The sequence below is a fragment of the Condylura cristata genome, unplaced genomic scaffold, assembly GCF_000260355.1.
Source record: "Condylura cristata isolate star-nosed mole 26May11 unplaced genomic scaffold, ConCri1.0 scaffold00020, whole genome shotgun sequence".
In the NCBI taxonomy this organism is placed as follows: domain Eukaryota; kingdom Metazoa; phylum Chordata; class Mammalia; order Eulipotyphla; family Talpidae; genus Condylura; species Condylura cristata.
Window position 1 is genome coordinate 20,757,275 of NW_004567121.1, and position 19,998 is coordinate 20,777,272.

The 19,998-nt window shown below is 35.5% G+C and overlaps 1 protein-coding gene across 1 annotated transcript in view; it reads left to right on the plus strand.

The window, feature by feature from the left end:
• Positions 1-19,998, plus strand: part of STRN (striatin, calmodulin binding protein) — an 85,845-nt gene that overhangs the window by 57,328 nt on the left and 8,519 nt on the right. The window contains exons 8-13 of the mRNA XM_004686297.2: positions 3,750-3,860; positions 6,442-6,585; positions 9,344-9,480; positions 13,982-14,157; positions 16,147-16,194; positions 16,783-16,904. Coding sequence (XP_004686354.1) covers positions 3,750-3,860; positions 6,442-6,585; positions 9,344-9,480; positions 13,982-14,157; positions 16,147-16,194; positions 16,783-16,904 — 738 coding nt within the window. The remainder of the gene's footprint in view (positions 1-3,749; positions 3,861-6,441; positions 6,586-9,343; positions 9,481-13,981; positions 14,158-16,146; positions 16,195-16,782; positions 16,905-19,998) is intronic.

Consider the following 19,998-nt stretch of genomic DNA (forward strand, 5'->3'; position numbering starts at 1 on the left):
AAGGTCTAGAAAAGACGGTATGTTAATGTTGCTGACTTTTCCTCTTTGCATTCAAGGTAGACTTAAATTTTCCTTACTTAGAAAAACCATTTCTAATGGGCAATTGTTAAAATTTTCTAGTGACTCTTTTTGCTAAAGTGCTAATTATTTGTGTAACTTTTATTGCTTTTCTTGGAATTTTCCCATGTGTAGGAAACTGATTATACTTTTGAGCCCAACTGGTCTTTCAAAGCTCTCACTTGAAAATACTTTCTAGGCTTATTTGGTAGGTTCCTTTGCCCCAGAATCATTAAATGACCTTATATTGTGGTAACATTGACAGTCATAATTTATAACCATAGCACACAATGACTTTTTCATCTGTCTTTACAAATTTTTCTTAAATTTTATAAATTTGGGGCCCTTCCTGGTGGTGCAATGGTTAAAGCATAGTGTGATGAAGCTAGCCACAGCCACTTCAACGTGAGTTAAATCGCCAGCCAGGGAGGTGACCCACCTGGTATGGCAAACCATTCCTGTCTCGCCTACTGCTCCCCTTAGCAGTATATGTCAATAGATCTGCCTGTTCTGCTCCCCACTCTGTCTCTGGTGACTCCTCTCACTGCCTCTATAGCTCTGGCCTGTACCCCAGTTCTCTATACATAAATAAGTCTTTTAAAAAATTTTTTTTATAAATTCGGCATTTGTGTAATTTAGTTAACTCCTTAAGAGCTTACCTTTAGGGACTTTGTGATTTAGCTAATGCTATATTACTTTTCCTTTTTGTGGCAAATATTTGAAGAATTATTTGAAATAATTACTTAGTCATTGAAGAATATCGTGGATATTTATTGACTTAAATTTTTACAACAGAACAAAGTTTGGAAAACAAGAGGAAGTTAAAATGAAACGCCTCTCTCCCATCTTACACTCTTACAGAGAGCATATGACAAACTACTCAGAGATTTTAGTCAGCAATTCCACAGTGTAACTAGATCTACTGTATCTAAAGGTATTTTCCTGAGAAGTCACTCATCTACACACATAGTAGTTAAATCATTTCATTGCCAATTTTACTGAAGGGTGAGTAGCATTACCTTTCCTCCAAAAATAGCTGCATTGTCCCTGTTTTAATTTTGTTTTAATGTTTGAGACATGGTCCAGAGTATTATATGATATGTGTAAATATTTTAACATAACCTGTGAAATTATGAACACATAAGTGCTTATTCACACATCTGAACTGTATCATTTTTTTAGTAATGTCCTGGATAGTTGTTTATAAGTAAATGGAATTTTTCAGTTGACCAGAGGTTTGACCTTAACGTGTTTTAAGGATTTCCTAATTCATATTCAAGGTAATTCTCTTCTAACCAACAAAAAATTTAATAAATTCTCTTTTTTTGAATGGACATTTAAACTATTTTAAGTGCTTCATACCTCTCCCACCCCTTAAAGGAGAATGAATATGCTTAGGTTAACAGTTTCATTAGTTTCTGGCAAGTAAATAGATTTTTACTTATATCTTTCATTACTGTTATTTTATGAGTATAGTTAAGATTATAATAAGACTAAAGTTTTACCTGAAAAAACTGAAGACACTTTAGGATCTAGGATCCAAAAGCAACCCAGGTTAATTTCTCATTTAGACCTGATTAATGAAAATCAGCATTTTTAATTATTAGATCTTTCTGCAAAATAGATTATCTCTGCTGTTGACAGATTATAGTTTATACATTTTTTAAAGTTGGGTTAGTATATTCAGAGGCCAAATAATTTTTTTAAACTGAATTGGAACTTGTGACATATAGGCAGATTTCTGCTTATTCTGGTTCATTTCCATTTATTACAAACATTTCAGAAAAGATTGACCAAGTGCCTTTTATGTACTAAGTATTTTATGCAGAGTCCTATCCCTAAGGTCCATACAGCCTGCTGCATGGATTTGGGCAATAAGTTGTAAACATTGTCAAGGAGATAGTATGTCAGAAAGTGACAAATATTATGAAAAACAGAAAAGGTAGAACAGAGTAAGAGAGAGTCCTGGAGCCCATGGGGAGGATAGAGGTTACAATTTAAAATAAGGTGGCCATGGTAAGTCCCATTCAGAAATTAATATTTGAGCAAAAGGCTTGAGGTTGGTGAGGTTTTTAGCCATATAAACCTCAGGGGAAGGAGTGTTGAGGAAAAAAGCCAGAGCAAATGTTCTAACAATACCATCAAGTATGTTTGAGGAATTAAGGAAGCCAAAGTGATTATATGAGGCTGGAGCAGAAAAATTAAAAGCAACATAGAAATAAATGACCAAATCATTGGGTCACATAGCTTATTAGGAAGGTGGGTAGACAAAAGGGATTTGAACAGAAGGTTGACATGATCTGACTATTTTAAAGCATCATTTTAGCTGTTATGTTGAGAATAGATTACCCAGAGCAACCAGTGTTAATAATAGACTTATGGGGGAGAGGGGAATATTATTGCAGTGATTCTAGCAAAAGAATGTAGTTAGGGAAGCAGTAAATGTGCTGAGAAGTACAGATTTTATATGAGCTTTGAAGGTAGAAAAGATAGTATACCTAAAATATTTGATGTGGGTTGTAAAAGAAAAGTTTTGACCTGAACAAATGAAAGATGAAATTGCCATCATGAGATGGGGAACCCTGTAGATAAAACAAATTGGATGGAAGAGATTGGCTTAGTATGTTTGGTTTAAGATATCTACTCGATTTCCTAATGAAAATATAAAGTGAGTAGTTAGATATGAGAGTTCAAGTGAGAGTTCTGAGATAAAACATTATGTAGTTATAAATTGTTATACAGTAAGTCTGCAACATAATATTTACTCTTTAAATTATTTTCTCTTGACTCATTGAAAACTGATTATTGAAATTTTTTACTAGAAGTCAAATTTTAATTTAAGAATTTATGAACTAATGCCATGTAAATTGCTTTTAATTTATTAAAAGATTTATTTTATTTATTTATGCATATAAAAGGTGGGGTAAAGTCCAGAGTTTGGGGGTGTGTGTGAAAATATTCACCAGAGACAAGAGTGGGGAGCAGAACAGGCAGACCTATTTGAAATACACTGCTGAGGGTAACAGACGAGACAGAAGAGGTCTGTTGCACTAAATGGGTTAACTCCCTGGTGGGGCTTGAACTTGTGTGCACTGGCTACAGATAGCTTCATAATGCTGAGACTTAATCCTTTGTGCCACTAGGGAGGCCCTGCTTTTAATTTTGAATGAAGCCTTGATGGAGAGGTTTGCAATCTGATATTCATGAGACCTATAAAATAAAGTGGTCATCTTTTTAAGTACACATGCCAAATACAAAGTTTTTGAAATGAAGATTATTAAGAACTGTTTTATATAATCTCTTAGTAGTGACTTCCTTTCATGACATAAACTAACACGTGTGTGTGTCAATTGAATTTAGAAAATGGCATAAAAATAAGGGTTCTTGATTACAGAGTTTTGGGACTTTGTTTTCCTCAAAGTCACATCTTCCAGGTTTTTTTTTTTTTTTAATAACAGTTTATTGGTATTTATATTTTCAGGTTTTTTTTTTATTAAGAGAAATGTAATTTTAATCATTGTCTGTTAGCTATTTATATTATGTGGCATATCTTTAGTGAATAAGCTATGTTTTTAAGATAATATGAAGAAGATAATTGTTATGTTATATATTAATTCATATAGCAGTGAATTGACTTAGAGTGTTCAATATTTTATTGAAAAAGGTTGTTTCATTTGTTCCACTCTGTTTAGAAAAGGAAGACCAGTGTCTCATGCCTGAAGCCTGGAATGTGGACCAGGGAGTAATTACCAAACTCAAGGAACAATACAAAAAGGAGAGAAAGGGGAAAAAGGGGGTGAAGAGTAAGTGGAAAACATTGTATCTGTAAATCATAAATCTTGCCTCTTTCACATCCCGTTTTTTCCCAATGTTTTCCTAAACTACTTACTCTTTTTCTTTTTTGCTCCTTACCTTTTTCCTTTTACCTGCTTTCAGGGGTTGAAATTAAACTGCTAGATATTTGAATTTATGAACTTAAAAGAGAGAGAGAGTGAATCCAAAGCCTCATGAAAATGGGGACTGTGTATCCAATCTTAGCGAGTTTGATTTTTAAAAGTATATATGCTTAATTGAGACAGTGGTTTTCCATTCTTGACAATTTAAATTCTAATCTAGTGTGACCATCTGATAGTCCACCAAAATTACTGTTTGTAATTTTAGACCTGGGAGACAGAAAGTTAATTTCTACCCCTGAATAGTCTTTGTGTTCGTAATACACAATTTATTTGCTGTCACCACTATATGCTATGCAGGGCACAAAGCCAAATACGCAACTTTTAAAAGTATTTTTTAATTTAGAAATTTTGCAAATTTCATTGCTGATAATATTACCAATTAGCTTTTTTCTTTCTAATAAAATGAGTACCACGTAAAACAGAAATAAATGAAATTTCTAGCCCTGTGAATCATATATACATATAAAATCTCATCCATTATGCAAATTATTAATAACATTTAACGATAAGTTAGGTATGGGGTAAGTTAAAGTCTATTTAAGAATGTAAAATGGAAACACAAAAGTCTTCAAACATCGTTAAAAACTGTCTTACATGTCCTTTTAGGAGAGCAATGTTGTACTACCTCCTTGTGTTTCTATTTTCATTGACAGTTTGAACATAGACCTTCCTTTTATGACCATAGGAACTTCATTCTTTGTGATATTGAAGAAGTATAAAGTGAAATGAAAGTCCAACTTAGTGAGACCTGTTGGAAAAGTTGCAAAAGATTATTCTCACCCTATGTTTATAATGATGCTAGGCTCATCAAAGACTAGTCATTCCTGTTGAGAAATTCTTTTACAGTTATCAATGTTTATAAACATTAAATCTTTATTTTAAATATCTTAGAATTTACAAGTATTCAGCTTGAATTTATAAAAAAGTCAGGGACTATGCTGCTGTCATTTAACTATCCACTACATAAGTGAGAGATAATATTTGATGCCCTCTCAATATAAATTAAATCACAATAAGAAAGATGAATATTAAAACAAGAATATACCTTTTTTCAAATATGCCAATTAAAAAATGAATCCTAAAAATAGATTTTTGAGGAAAATTTATATGTAATATATGAGAAACAAGGAGATATTTTATTACTAGATTAACTTAAAGTTGATGTATTTCTTTAGGTCACTATGCTACAATAATGAATGTCTTGAAAAGTATAAGATCTTTCAGTTGGAAAGGTCTCCAGAACTTTTGCAGAATTTATCTGCTGTTATATTGATTATTCAAATCTTGTTAGCTATAAAGGCATTACAGTAGTTGAATCTTAGCATCTAAAGTCTAAAACTGTACCATTTGACTGGAACAGTATTCCTACTAACAGGAGCTATTAGATTCATGAATCTGTGAATTATGATCACTATTCAGGCAAAACAGCAACAAAAAATGAACACAGTATTTTTTTAATGTGGTGAAGAAAAACTACTCAATTTTTAATGTCTTTCATTGAAGATTAAAAAACTATACACTGTGGTTCAAACACATTTTGTTTATCTTGATAAAATAAGTCTGGGAACAAATGAAGACTTGTGATAAAAACAGAATTGAAAGAAAGACTTATAATTAAAATAACACTTATGATTAAGCAGAGAATGAAGTATTAATTTATAAGTCACCAAAAGCATATTTTTTATTGAGCTGTTACTCTTTGGGAAAGTTTGAGTCTTTTAATATAGACTAATAGAAATACTTCCAGTCAAATTGTACACTCCAATTACACTGCCTTGAAATATAATTCTAGGTATTAGTTTAAATTGCTTAAAAATAGTTGTATTCTTTGCTGGTATAGGAAAAAACCATAACAGACTATGGGTAAGATTTTCCCATTCTTAATTAAACTTATAACAGGAAAAACTACCGAAGATCTGTTTCAGCCTCTATCCTATATAAAACAGTCAAAACAGGGATGTGGGAGAATGAAGAATCAAAGTTCAGGTAAGTAATCAGCAGGGCATGAGACTTCACCTTGGGTACCATAGCTTCAGAAAGTAAGGCAGTAAATACAAGTTAATTTAAACAAATAAAAGGAAATGTTATTGTTTATTCAATACACAGTAACTTGGCAATCTTTCATATCCGTCTGCAATTAGAGCAACCTGCAAGGATATAGAATAGTAATAACAGTGGTTCACATGCACATAGCATTCTTTTTTCTTGCAAATAGTGATGTTATTTCATTAGCAAGTAAAAATATATAAAATGATTCTTTTCAAGAAGTAATATGTTTTTAAAATATTTTGAAAACTTAGAAAATACTTTTAACATAGTAGGTAGTTTTAAAAGTAATTATTGGCAGATTTGAAAAGGCTTATGGCAACCTTTTGTTGCAATTGACTAACTATTTCCTCTTTTTGTTCCCTCCCCTTTTTTGGGCTAGGGCCCAATAGGTCAAAACTACAAGATATGCTCGCTAATTTGAGAGATGTTGATGAACTGCCCTCATTGCAGCCATCTGTGGGTTCACCTTCCAGACCTAGCAGCTCCAGACTTCCTGAACATGAAATAAATAGGGCAGATGAAGGTAAGTATTTAAGTCAGTATAGTGCACAAAAAGCACTTGGTTATACATATTTAAATTTAGTTATTAGAGAGAACTCTAAAATAAGGATTTAATTCTGAAAAATTTATAACATTACAACCACAATGTAGAATAATTCTGTTTTATTTACTTAACAGAAACATCAAAAAAATAACTTTCATGGTTATAATTTTAAGATTATATATTATAATTTAAACTTTATGCTTAACATTCTGCTTTTGGATACTTTTTTTTATGTAAGTACTTGTGTTATAGAAATATTGTCCTTTAAATAAAAGTTCTACTATATCTATAAATGTATAAAGTGGGCCCTCCCTGGTGGCACAGTGTGTTGGAGCACTTCACTGCGGAGCTAAGCCAAGCCCTGGCCACTTCAGTGTGAGTTTGATCCTGCCCAGAGGTGACCCACATGGTGCAGCAGACCTCTCCTGACCTGCCCACTGCTCCCCTCAGCATGTAATTTGTTGATTTGCCTGTTTTGCTCCCCACTCTGATTTTGGTGAATCATCTTGCCACCCCTGTAACTCTGGCGTGGACCAGAGGTATTTATGTATGCATAAATAAATAAAATCTTTTAAAAAAATGTGAAAAGTGCTTGTATTTGTAAATTAATTTTAAGCTGGGGCCCTCGCTGGTGGCACAGCTGGTTAAAGCACAGCACTAAGAAGCTAAAGCCACTTCAGCATGAGTTCGATTCCTGCCTGCCCTGGAGGTGATCACATGGCGGGGCAGACCTCTCCTGACCCGCCTGCTGCTCCCCTCAGCAGTGTACTTTGTCAGTCTGCCAGTTCTGCTCCCCACTCTGTCTCTGGTGAAGCCTCTCACTGCCCCTGAGCCTCTGGCCTGTACCCCAGTACAGACAGATCGACGAAGTACACTGCTGAGGGGAGCAGTGGGAGGGTCAGGAGAGGTCTGCCCCGCCATGTGGTCACCTCCAGGGCAGGCGGGGATGATCGAAGTGGCTTTAGCTTCTTAGTGCTGTGCTTTAACCCTCTGCGCCACCAGGGAAGGCCTAGCTTTACATTTTACTTGATGTAGAAGTGACTTTTGAGGCCATGTGCTTCTATGGGTGGGTATGTTGTTCACTAGATTTATTCACTTGACACTTAGGTGTGAGACTTTAATCAGTTAAATTGATTCTATGATCAAATCCTAGATAAAAAGAAAAGTTTCTTTTTAATCATATTCTACCAACTCCAATAGAGTTTTCTGAGCTATTATGTAGAATCTAATAATAGATACAGAATATGTACTATTTACATAATGACAAATGTTTAAAAACATTACACAAGCTATAGAAAGTACTCTTGGTAAAAGAGTTATTTAAGACTTAACATAAACTATCTAACATAACTGCCTATAACATTGGTCTTAAAACTTAACCTCCCAGGTAGGGTTTTCAGAAATAGAAAAAAAATTTAAGAAATATATTGTATATATTTAAAGCTTTATTCATTTATGCATAGAGAACTGGGGTACTGGCCAGGGGTGCGAGGGGTGAGAGGATTCACCAGAGACAGAGTGGGGAGCAAAACAGGCAGATGTACTGAAATACACTGCTGAGGGGAATAGTGGATGTGTTAGGAGAGGTGTGCTATACCATGTAGGTCAGCTCCTTGCCAGGGATTGAACTTGCGCTGCAATGGCTGTGATACCTTCATAGTGCTGTGCTTCAACCTGTTACACCACTAGGGAGGGCCCTATCTTGTATATTTATAATTGCCTGTTACTGGTGCTTCCTTGTCTCCAGTCCAGTTACAGAAAATGCTCCCATAGCCTCTGTGTGCTAAATATATTTGTTAATTTAATTTTTAAAAAAATTTTAATACTTCACAAGACATTGCTGTGTTTAAGAGGCACCATTAGATAATGGTGGAAAAATTGATTAAAACTAGTAATGTTTAGATACTGGAGAGAAAGATGACTTACAGTCTTTAAGTTCTAAGGAACTTGGAGAACATTCAAATAATAGCCATGCTCATTAAGCATGTCACCCTCTCCATAGCCCTTACCTGTGGCTTAACTCCAAGGTCGGAGAGTGTGTGTGGAAGTAGGTGTTCTCTTCCTTTGTTTTTAGGTTTTACGTGGCCACTTTCAGAGCATTAGCTAAATTAGTCAAGACATTATTTTTAGTACCATGAATCTTAGTCTTATTTTGAAGTCTTTTTATCTCACACCTGGACAAAATTATATGGAATATTAGAAATGAAAATAAAACAACAAAAAAACTCCTAATGAAAACCTAGCCTACATGTTTCACATACATTGTTGGGTTGGAGATTTGGCTTTTAACAATCTTCAGCAATCCTCACATTATGTTAGCAAATGTTTAGAGTTATTTGAACCTCTCAGAGGATATGTAGTATGTTTGGGTAAAACTCATTTTAAACTATGGTTTAAAAATACCTTTTTCAAAAAAAGATTTGTTTATTTATGCATCAGAACTGGGGTACAGGCCAGAGGTGCAGGGGTGGTGAGAGGACTCACCAGAGACAGTGGGGAACAGAACAGCCAGACTGATGAAGTACACTGCTGAGGGGAGCAGCGGGCGGGTCAGGAGAGGTCTGATGCACCATGTGGGTCACCTCCTCTGCTGGGGATCGAACTTGTATCACAGTGGCTGTGATGGCTTCATAGTGCTGTGCTTTTAGTCTGTTGTGCCACCAGAGAGGGTCCTAATTGTTGACTCTTTAGAGGGTTATTACTATTTTTTAAATTTCTATTTTCTCCCCCACTTCAGTGGAAGCATTGACATTTCCTCCTTCTTCTGGGAAGTCATTCATCATGGGAGCAGACGAAGCCCTTGAAAGTGAACTGGGCCTTGGAGAATTAGCAGGTCTTACAGTGGCCAATGAAGCAGATTCACTAACTTATGATGTGAGTACTAGTTTTATATTTGTTGTTTTTTGCTCATTTTTTTGAAAGCAAAAAGTTAATTTTATAGAAAAGAATGGCAGTGGTAAAATTTCCTCATGAGTTTAGAATTTAGATTAGTTTTAATTGCAACCTTTGAAAGTAAAAATATATTATAAACAATACTGTATTTTACTTCATGTAGAGATTAAAATGGATTCATGAATCCATGGATCATTATAGTTTGTTCATTGATTTTAATGGAATCACTATTTTTCTCTTCAATTATGGGTAATCTGTATTAAATTTGTCTGTAATTATTTACTCTAGAATTCTTGTTTACAGATTTCTTCTAAGATTTTCAATTTTAAAAGTACAGATCATTGTACTTTAGAACATTGTACTTTTGAACATTGTAAGCATAACTATTTTAAAGATTAAGTTGGACAGTGTAGTTCTCTTAGTGTTATGTTTTGCTTGTTTACATTTAATATTATGCTTCCTTGTAATGGCAAGATTATTTTTTACTATGTTCAAATAACTGTATTTGAAAAGTTGCCCATAGAAGCAATTTGAGCCGAAGGTATCTTCCACCAGAATCTGTATTTAATTTGCTTCTGTCAGATTTCTGCAGCCACTAGAAATCTGGATAATCTCTTTTCATTTTCAGTTTTTGAGGTGATCTAAAACTGATCTACAGTCTCTGCATGGATTTGTTTTCTTTCACTTCACCTTATATAGAATATGCAACCATGATACATCACCATGATACATCACCATAGAACTGTGTGCTCTCCTCTTTCTGATCCCCTTCTCCCTTCCTGTATGCCTCAGATCTGTTGTTAGCCTGGTGTATATATAGTGATCAGTGTTATGTTTTCCTTATGTATTGATCTTTTAATCATTATATAATGTTTACCCTTATCTCTTACTGCTTTTTTACCTATTTTATCTGATATAAGGATGATTCTCCCTGTCTTTTTGTAGCTCCCAGTTGCTTGGAGGGTTCTTTTCTATCCATAGATAGTGATAATAGAATATTGTGTTTTATTTTGACTCAGCCCACCATTGTCTGCCTTTTGATTGATGGGTTAAGTCCATTTACATTTAGAGTGATAATTGGTATTTGAGGTTTTGCAGCTATCATTTTGTCTTTAGTTATCAGGTTCTATCTTTTTCCTTATTTTATTTTCTGTGGATCTTTGGATATGAGTCCTTTCAACATTTCTTGTAGGGGGGGGAGATCTAGTGTTTACTAAGTCTTTTAGCTTCTGTTTGTCTGGAAAGGCATTTATTTCTTCCTCATATCTGGAGTCTTGCAGAATATAGTAATCTTGTCTGGTATTTTTTATCTTTAAGTATATTGAATATATCATTCCATTCTTTCTTAAGTGTTTCTGCCAAGAAGTATCATGTATACCCAATGTGAATAGTTCCATAAGTTATCTGCTTTTCCCCCCACAGCTATTTTTAGTATTCTTACCTTTTCAACTGTGCATCTTGTTGTATTTATGTAACCAAGTGGTCTGTTAGCTTCACAGACAGGTATATTTAATTCCTTACCTATGTGTGTGAAGTTTTCTTGATTATTTCCTTGAATAACCTCCCTATGTCTGTCCTCCCCCCTTCCCTTTCTGTAATAACTATTATTATTATTTTGGCTTTCTTAATGGTGTTGAATATATCTTGAATTGCTTCCTCTTTCCTTGTTTAACCTCTTGTTTTTCTCTCTTCTTCCACATAGTTCCTTAATAGATTACTGTCTTCCAGGTCACTGATTGGATCCTCCTCCTAATCTATTCTACGTCCCTATCTTTCACTAGAGTTCTTCAACTTAGTTATTGTGCTGGATTTCTATTGTATTGAGCTTCAACGTCTGCTTTCTGGTCTTATTTCTGTACTTATTCATTAGTTTTTTCTGAATTGTGTATGTTTTATTAGCTTTTCTAAGTTCTTTTTTATTTCTTTGACTTGACTTTGAGTTTTTATCTCCTTAAATTTCTTTATTATAGCTGTTCTGAACTCTTATAGGGAATTAGATACTGAAGAGTTGTTCTCATCTTGTGATAGTAGACTCTTGAGGTTTTATTTTTCTATTTTTGTATTTTTTGATCTGCCTATTTTACTTCTTGAAGTCTTCCTATTTTATTGTTGTATTATTGTTTTTTCCTATTTTATTGTTTAGAAGCAACTTAAGAAGTTAAAACTATTTTACTTTTCTTATGGCTATGGCTTTTATTTTATTTAGTTTGATCTTTGCTGCAGATCTGTTAAAGTAGTTGCTGAGTCAACAGGATAGGTAAAGACTTGAAGGGATCTAAATGTAGTTCATGTTTGTGGCACCTCTGATGTCCTTTCTTTCTGGGGTATAAGTAATTTGGCAGTACCTGTGCTCTTAGTGTGCGCAACAATATAAGCACCAATCCCAGGGAATAGAAAGGTGTTACTGGGCCCTTCCTGGTGACGCAGCAGGTGAAAGCACAGCACTGAGAAGTTAAAACCACTTCAGCATGAGTTCGATCCCCACCCCGGAGGTGACCACTTGGCACAGCAGACCTCTCCTTACCTGCCCTCAGCAGTGTACTTCATCAGTTGGCCTGTCCTGTTCCCCACTCTGTCTTCTGGTGAATCCTTATCGCCCTACATGTCTGGCCTGTGCCCCAGTTCTGTATGTATAAACAAATAAATCTTTTTTAAATTTTTTCTTAAAAAAAGGAAAAGGTGTTACAAGTCAGAATGTCTGCTTTCTGTTATGTTTACTAGGGACATAGTCTGTGTGGAGTACTGCAGCACCTTCACAAGATTTTCCTTCTTTCAAGGAAGTGTGCCTCCATACAGCCTTTGCTGCCCTTTCCCCAGTGACCCTGGCTAAATTGTCAGTCCTGCCACTCATGTCCCTGCTCTAGAACACAACTCCAGGTTCTCCTCTCCACCCATTTCCTGTTTGATACAGTATAGTCTCCTCAGGGTCTACCCTGTTAAGGTCCGCACGAGTCTCTCCAGTCCACAGGATGATCAGTCCCACTCTTAATACTTGACTGTCTCTCAGAGCAGTGTCCCTCTTGCTTGCTGCGCCATCATCTGCAGCCAATGGGGGGGGAGGGCGGGTCAGCCCTGTTGTTGCCTCTGTTAGGGCCTGTCATGTTTGCACTTCTTAGAAAGGACTATTTCACATCTTGCCATGGCTCATGGGTTGAGCTCCTTTGAGGTCCTTCTCTGGGCTCACTGGAGTATGCTGGGGCCTACTGTGATAGGTCTTAGTGTGATTGATTGCCTTAGAGTATAAGGAGTTCATATATGGTACTAGTGTAAGGCCAAATACTTGTTTTCTCTTCAGCTTCCTTATTAGTTGGAATTAAAAAATAGCGCTTTTTTTTTTCCCCTCCAGTTTCGAGGTGGAGATTCTATGGGGAAGAACATGTTTGTTTTACCAACAGAATATAGATTTTATAATATCTGATTGTCTCTCAATTTTAGCATTTTCAGTTTATAAACTAGTTTACAAATTTGATGATGAAAATTTAGCCCATTAAAAGTATTGAAAAAAGGCCCTTCCTGGTGGCGCAGTGGGTTGAAGCACAGCACTAACAAGCTAAATCCACTTCCGCATGAGTTCAATTCCCGCCTGCATCAGAGGAGACCACATCGCGTGGCAGACCTCTCCTGGCCCACCCGCTGCTCCCCTCAGCAGTGTACTTCCTCGATCTGCCTCTTCTGCTCCCCACTCTGTCTCTGGTGAAGCCTCTCACCGCCCCTGAGCCTCTGGCCTGTACCCCAGTTCTGTATGAATAAATAAACAAATCTTAAAAAAAAAAAAGTATTGAAAAAAATCTCAAAAATATAATTTTCTCTTAACAGGTTTAAAGATGAATTAGTTTTTTTTCTTTTTCTTTTTTTTTTTTGGGGGTGTGTGTGTGAATTAGTTTTTAACTCCTTATGTTTTTTGTACTATAATTTAGGTTGAAATCACTTTTTATCCTCATGAAGATCTATTTTATATTAACGTATTTGATCCTTTTTTATATTGATTTATTATGTTCTCATAATTTTCATAGTTCTTCAAATAAAACCACTGTTGACATATAATTAGTTTTACCTGTTGGGGGCCCTCCCTGGTGGCACAGCAGGTTAAAGTACAACACTGCAAGTGAGCTGCATCTGCATCAGTGTAAGTTTGATCCCTGTCTCTGGAGGTGATTCACATGGTGCAGCAGACCTCTCCTGACCCGCCCACTGCTCCCCTCAACAGTATACTTCATGGAGCTGCCTGTTGTGCTCCTTGCACTGTTTCTGGTGAATCCTTTCACCATCTCTGGACTTTACCCCAGTTCTGTATGTGTAAATAAATAACTTAAAAATTTATTTTTTTACCTGTTGGTTTGATTATCCACACTTAAAAATTATATTGTTTCGAAAATTGGAAAATGTTTAATGACTTTTAAACAGCAATAATATATGTTGATTTTTTTTTTTTTCCCTGTACTGAACTTAACATGTAGGTATCTTTGTCTTGTTTCTTTAATAGATTGCAAACAATAAAGATGCATTAAGGAAGACATGGAACCCTAAGTTTACGTTAAGAAGTCACTTTGATGGTATTCGAGCCCTTGCTTTCCACCCCACTGAACCTGTTTTGATAACAGCATCAGAAGATCACACATTAAAAATGTGGAATTTGCAGAAAACAGCCCCAGCCAAAAAGTAAGAATATTCTATTTTGATTTTTCAGTAGGAAAATATTTACCTTTATTATTTATTATTAAATTCCCCAGATATTTCTTGTAATTATTCATTAGTCACATAAACAAGAGTTTTTAACCTTCATACAATGTATTAGACTGAAAACAGGATATTAAGGATGAAACGGTATTGTTTCATGCTTTCCCAGGGTTTGTGAATGTGGACCTGAACCCTTTTAAACTATTTTAGAGGACTGTCATATTTAGGAGCACTTTATCTTTACTAAAGGTTGGATTTGTCAAGCAAAAGGGAAGAAAGACTGGAAGAGTTGGGGAACTTTTTTGTTCTTGTCTTTTAGCCTTGAATCTTAGGTCTTTCCATTACCTGTCTGAATGTGTAGACTAAAAGGCAATGTCATTGCCATCACTTACCTGCTAATATTTGCCTTACCCTGTGGTTTCTTTTTAAGCATGTGCAGTCATAATTTAGTATGAACCCTCTTAGTCACCAAGCTAGTCCTGATTCTGCGTGGTGGAACCCATGTTGGAGTTCCCCATCTCCTTTCTTCCTTGTGTCACATGGCCCAGAACTCAGCATCTTGTAACAAAGGGTCCTTCTATAGTTTCAGTCACTCTTAAACTACATGAAAGGGTGAGATTTCATAAATATGGCTATGTTAGAGGATATCTGTTGTCCAATTTAAAAGAGATTAGTGACATTCCTACTATTATGTACATAAAATAAATACTTGTGTTATCAATCTCAATTGGATGGTGCAATCAGAGCTTGTAAAACCAAGTGAAATACTTGGATCATGTGTCTTTAGCAAAAAGAAATATTTCCTGGTTATAAAGTATAAAGTGTCTAGTTCTTTAGTCACAGTGGGCATCACATAAGACGAGGCATACTAGAATGGTGATACAAGACAGAGCTGTGGAGGAAGTTATTTGAGAAGAAATAACGTATGCCTGTAGTATAGAAATTGGTAGGTACTTGACTTAAATCAAGCTTCCATTAATAATCTCGGCCAGTATTAGGAACTGTAGTGTACTCTTACATTCAGTGTTCTGAGTAATGAATGAACTGATAACTTGGACAGTTTCTGCAAGTATTAAGCATAGACATATTAATCTTCATGGAGAGGAAAGGAAATTAAAGTGCCATTATTGAAATCTTTTTTTTTTATTAAAAGTTTATTTTTACATCATTTTGCACATTTTTTTTTTCATCTCAATTGTAATCCCCACGGGTGAAATCTTTTTTTTTTTTTTTAAGATTTATTTATTTATTCATACAGAACTGGGGTACAGGCCAGAGATGCGGAGGGTGAGAGGATTCACCAGAATCAGAGTGGGGAGCAGAACAGGCAGATCGAAGTACTCTGCTGAGGGGAGCAGCGGGCGGGTCAGGAGAGGTCTGCCACGCCATGTGGATTCCTCCGGGGCAGGCCGGGATCAAGATTGAACTCATGAGGAAGTGGTTTAAGCTTCTTAGTGCTGCTCTTTAACCCGCTGCGCCACAAGGGAGGGCCCATTGAAATCCTTTTACTTGCATCATTTTGTCCTAGACTGTTTTGCTAATTACAGAATTTTATTTACCTCTGTATCTGGTGTTTTTTTCCTATTTTTCTGTTTTGTTTTACACATAAAAGAATCTGAATTTCTGAGGTTAAATAATTTGCCTAAAGTTAACCAGTTAATGAGAGCGCTGGAAATTGAATCCTGAAATGCATCACTTCAAAGCCTATGATCTTTTTCATAAGTGAAGCTATCTTTCCCTCTGATCAGATAGATTCTGGCAGTGCTAAAAGCACAAGGGAAAAATACTGTTATTGAATAATATTCTTGTTTCTTGAAGCCACAAAAATATGTGGTTGGTGTTAAGTAAGCTTTTTTATGGTATGTTACTATAGTGTTGGTATTCCTAAAGGCAACTTTATGACGTACATTCAGTGATGCTGTTTATTACTGAATATAAGCATATAAAGTCCTTTTTTTCCCTCTGATTTAGGAGTACTTCCCTTGATGTAGAACCTATCTATACATTCAGGGCTCATAAGTAAGTATCTGGTTCTTCTTTGTTTTAAATCAACCCTGCTATATATCAGCTTAAGAATATTTTATTTCTTTAACTTACATATTTTTTGGTGTTCTGTATTTTTGCAGTTAATAGTGTTTTTGTAAATGTAAAAGAAACTGGCAAGTCATGTAATACTAAAATACAAGTTTATCACTACCAAATCGGGAATGTGGCCAAAATTAGATTTACATGATATTTAAGTGGTATATGTTATCTTAAAATAAAGTTGAGGAGGTTAGGTTTAAATGTTAGAAATCTTGACCATTTTTCCCTTAAAGTTAACTTAGATAAGAATATATGATCACTTTTTTTAATTGTAATCACATGTGGCATTTGATGCTTCCACTTTAGCTTTTGGAATGTATTATTAACTTACTCAGTACAGAGATTGGTAGACTTTTTATATAAAAAGAGAAAATTCTTTTAGGCTTTATAGGACACATTTATAGCAGTTGTGTATTTTTTGTTTTATAATCTTTCAAATATATAAAAGATCATTCTTTATTATTTTAACAAATCCTACTGGCAGATTGTTTTTTGAGAGTAGAAATTCCTTTTTATCTTCAGAGGTCCAGTGCTTTGTGTGGTAATGAGCAGTAATGGGGAGCAGTGTTACAGTGGCGGCACTGATGGATTGATCCAGGGCTGGAACACCACCAACCCCAACATTGACCCCTATGACTCTTATGGTATGTAATTCCACAAAGGTCTGAAAGAGTAAAATGTATTCTTTTTATACATTCTTCATAATACATGTACAGATAAAATGAGGTAATATCATAAGTTGATGAAAGAGAACCATGTCTTCATTTTGTTAAAAGGGACACTTATATTTAGAAAAGAGTGTAAAAAAAGTAAGATTCCCCAAAGCCTTACTGATTGGAAATGCTGACTTGACTGACAGTTTTCTTCATTTTAGGCATCTGTACAAGTACTTGGTGCTAATCTGTAATACCACAGTTCATCACTTTTCTTGATGACGAACTTTGAAGGAAAATTAGTCTTGACATAATTGTCTATGGATTATTAGGAGAATTAGAGGCTAATGACTTTCAATTGTTCATGGCATCTAAAAGTCTTAAAAACTAAGAATGCCCTTTAATCTTGGGAACAGTACCATGACATCCACATTATAATCAATTGCTAGTTAGTACAGTAAATTCCCTTTCAAAAAAGTGTTTAGGAATTGACCATTTTGGTTGCCCTTTAAATTCTAGAATTGTATCATATTTTTCATAAAAGTATATTTTCATTACTATTCTAATTTTACCACCAAAACTAAATAAAGAAGTTCTACAAACAAGAATTTGCCAAGCATTGTTTAACAAGCATTTGACATATTTTATGAAATTCTCTTATAAATGTATCTATTCCATGTCTTTTCTTATTTCCTTTCTCTCTCTCACCTCAGAAGACCAGTTGTTCTTAATGTGTCCAAAGTGAAAATCTCCCCTATTTACGCTTGACCTCATTCTCTTGTTTCCTTTTTGACTGCACTCTGATAGTTTCCTAGCTCTTCCCCTTACCCCTCCTTATTCCTCTCCCTTTCTGTCTCTCTCTGTTTCTTTCTTTGCTCTTTCTCTCTGTTCCCTGTGGTAAATTCAGGTGGCTCCCATTCTGACACAGAGACACCTTTTCTGAACACTTGTTTTGAGAGTTTATTCTCTTTCCTTCATTTGTGACTCTGTGGTGGTATTGTCTAGAAAACAATTACCAGTTAGTGATTACATGTCCTTTCTCTGTGCATTATCCCTTTACATTCTGACTGCTGGCTGTGCAGGCTTCTTATTTGGTATGATTTGGTAGACCACCTATCCCAGGGTCTCATAATAATGAGACATGGGTGTTGGTACACTATAATTGTTAGTTTGTATGGAAATTTTTTTAGCATTTCCAGACCTAAACAATAATCTACCAAATCACACCAAATAAAAACATTCTTCATTTGGGTAGTGGAGAGCTGGGTAGAAGGAAACCTGTACCACTTTAATATAGTAGGATTAGCTGAAACCACTTACCTAATTGCCTGATCCATCTAAAGGGTATATTTTACAATTCTTATTTTAGTAGATACATTTTGTGTATTTCAAACTATGACCCTTCCTTTTTTTTTTTTTAATTTGTACACTTGACATTTTTGATACTTGTAATAATTTCTATTTCCTATGCTTCATTAACTATTTTTCTGGCCTCAAATATTAACATTTTTCAAGGTCTAGATCTAACTCTTTACATTGTATATATATTCTTTGGGAAATTCAATTCACTTCTATGGATTTATGTAATGTTTTTGTTTTGTTTTGTCTTTTAATGATTTATTTATTTATGCATACAAGAACTGGGGTATAGACCAGAGGTTCAGGGTGTGAATAAGAGGATTCACCAGAGACAGAATGGGGAGCAGAACAGGCAGACTAAAATACACTGCTGAGGGGAGTAGCAGGCGGGTCAGGCAAGGTCTGCCGAGCCATGTGGGTCACCTCCCTGGCTGGGGATTGAACTCATGCTGCAGTGGCTGTGGATAGCTTCATAGAACTTGTCAAAATAGCCTTCTCATTGTCTCTAAATCCCTGCAGGTTCTGTGTTTCTTTCTCTATTTATTCTGCCTGTTGGAAGCAATGCCAGAATTACCCAAACTAGAAACCTAACGTTACTATTCTTGATTCACCCTCTATTTCTTTAATTTAGCCTTCCATTTTGTCCCTTTTACCACATACCCAGTTAGGTTATCATTGTCACTCTCCAAGTGTTCTGAATTGGTTCCTTTGCCTTCGTCTTGATTCTGTCCAATTTGTCTTCTACACAACAGATCAGGCTAAATACTTAACCCTATTAGTCCCAGGAAAATTTTCAGTGGTTTCCTTTACTTTTAGGAGAATTTCCAAGTGCCTTAATATGTCAAAGAAATCTTACCGTAAACTAGCCACTTTGTGCCTCAAATACCATACTTGTAATTACTTATTGCTTACATATTTGCTCACATACCATACTTTTTTTCCTTCTGTGATTCTGTAGGTGCTACTTCCTTACCCAGGAATGCCCTCCCTCTGTTCTTTGACTGCTAGCATCTGTATATTCTAGATGTCACTCTCTAAAAGGTTTTTTTTCTCATCCTAGTTACCCTTCAAAACTGGTGTCTGTCACCATTGAGCACACGGTCCTTTAAAAGGACAAGGATAGTATTGTGTTAATCATCTAGCATAGTGCCTGACAGTGTATCTTTAAGTGTTTTATACTATGTCCAAGTGAGGATATGGGAGACATAACAGTGTTGCCATTCTAACATCTGTGAACCATCTAAAATGTACTACTTTATGCATAGTCATATAACTTTAATAAATTAAAGTTCCCAGTATGGCTTTAATTTTTAAATGTTTTTTGTGTAGGAGAACTGGGGTATTCACCTGAAGTTGCAGGGGGTGAGAGGATTCACCAGAAATAGAGGGGGCACAGAGCAGGCTCATTTACTGAAATACACTGCTGAAGGGAGCACGGGTGAGCAGGGGAGAGGTCTGCTACGCCGTATGTGTGTTAGCTTGCCGGCCAGAATTGAATTCAGGCAACAGCAGTGATAGAGCTGAGACTTAACCCCTAGGCCAGCAAGGAGGGTCCCCCTCGTATGACTTTTATCATCAGACAGTGCTAAATTCTCCTTTTACCTTCCTCCCTCTTTCTCATGTGCATCATCCACATGTCAGTTATTGATATATGAATCTTTGAGTATTCCTGTAGATCTCAATTCAAGACCATGATCATGTCAGAATTCTTTTGCTCCAAAGAAAA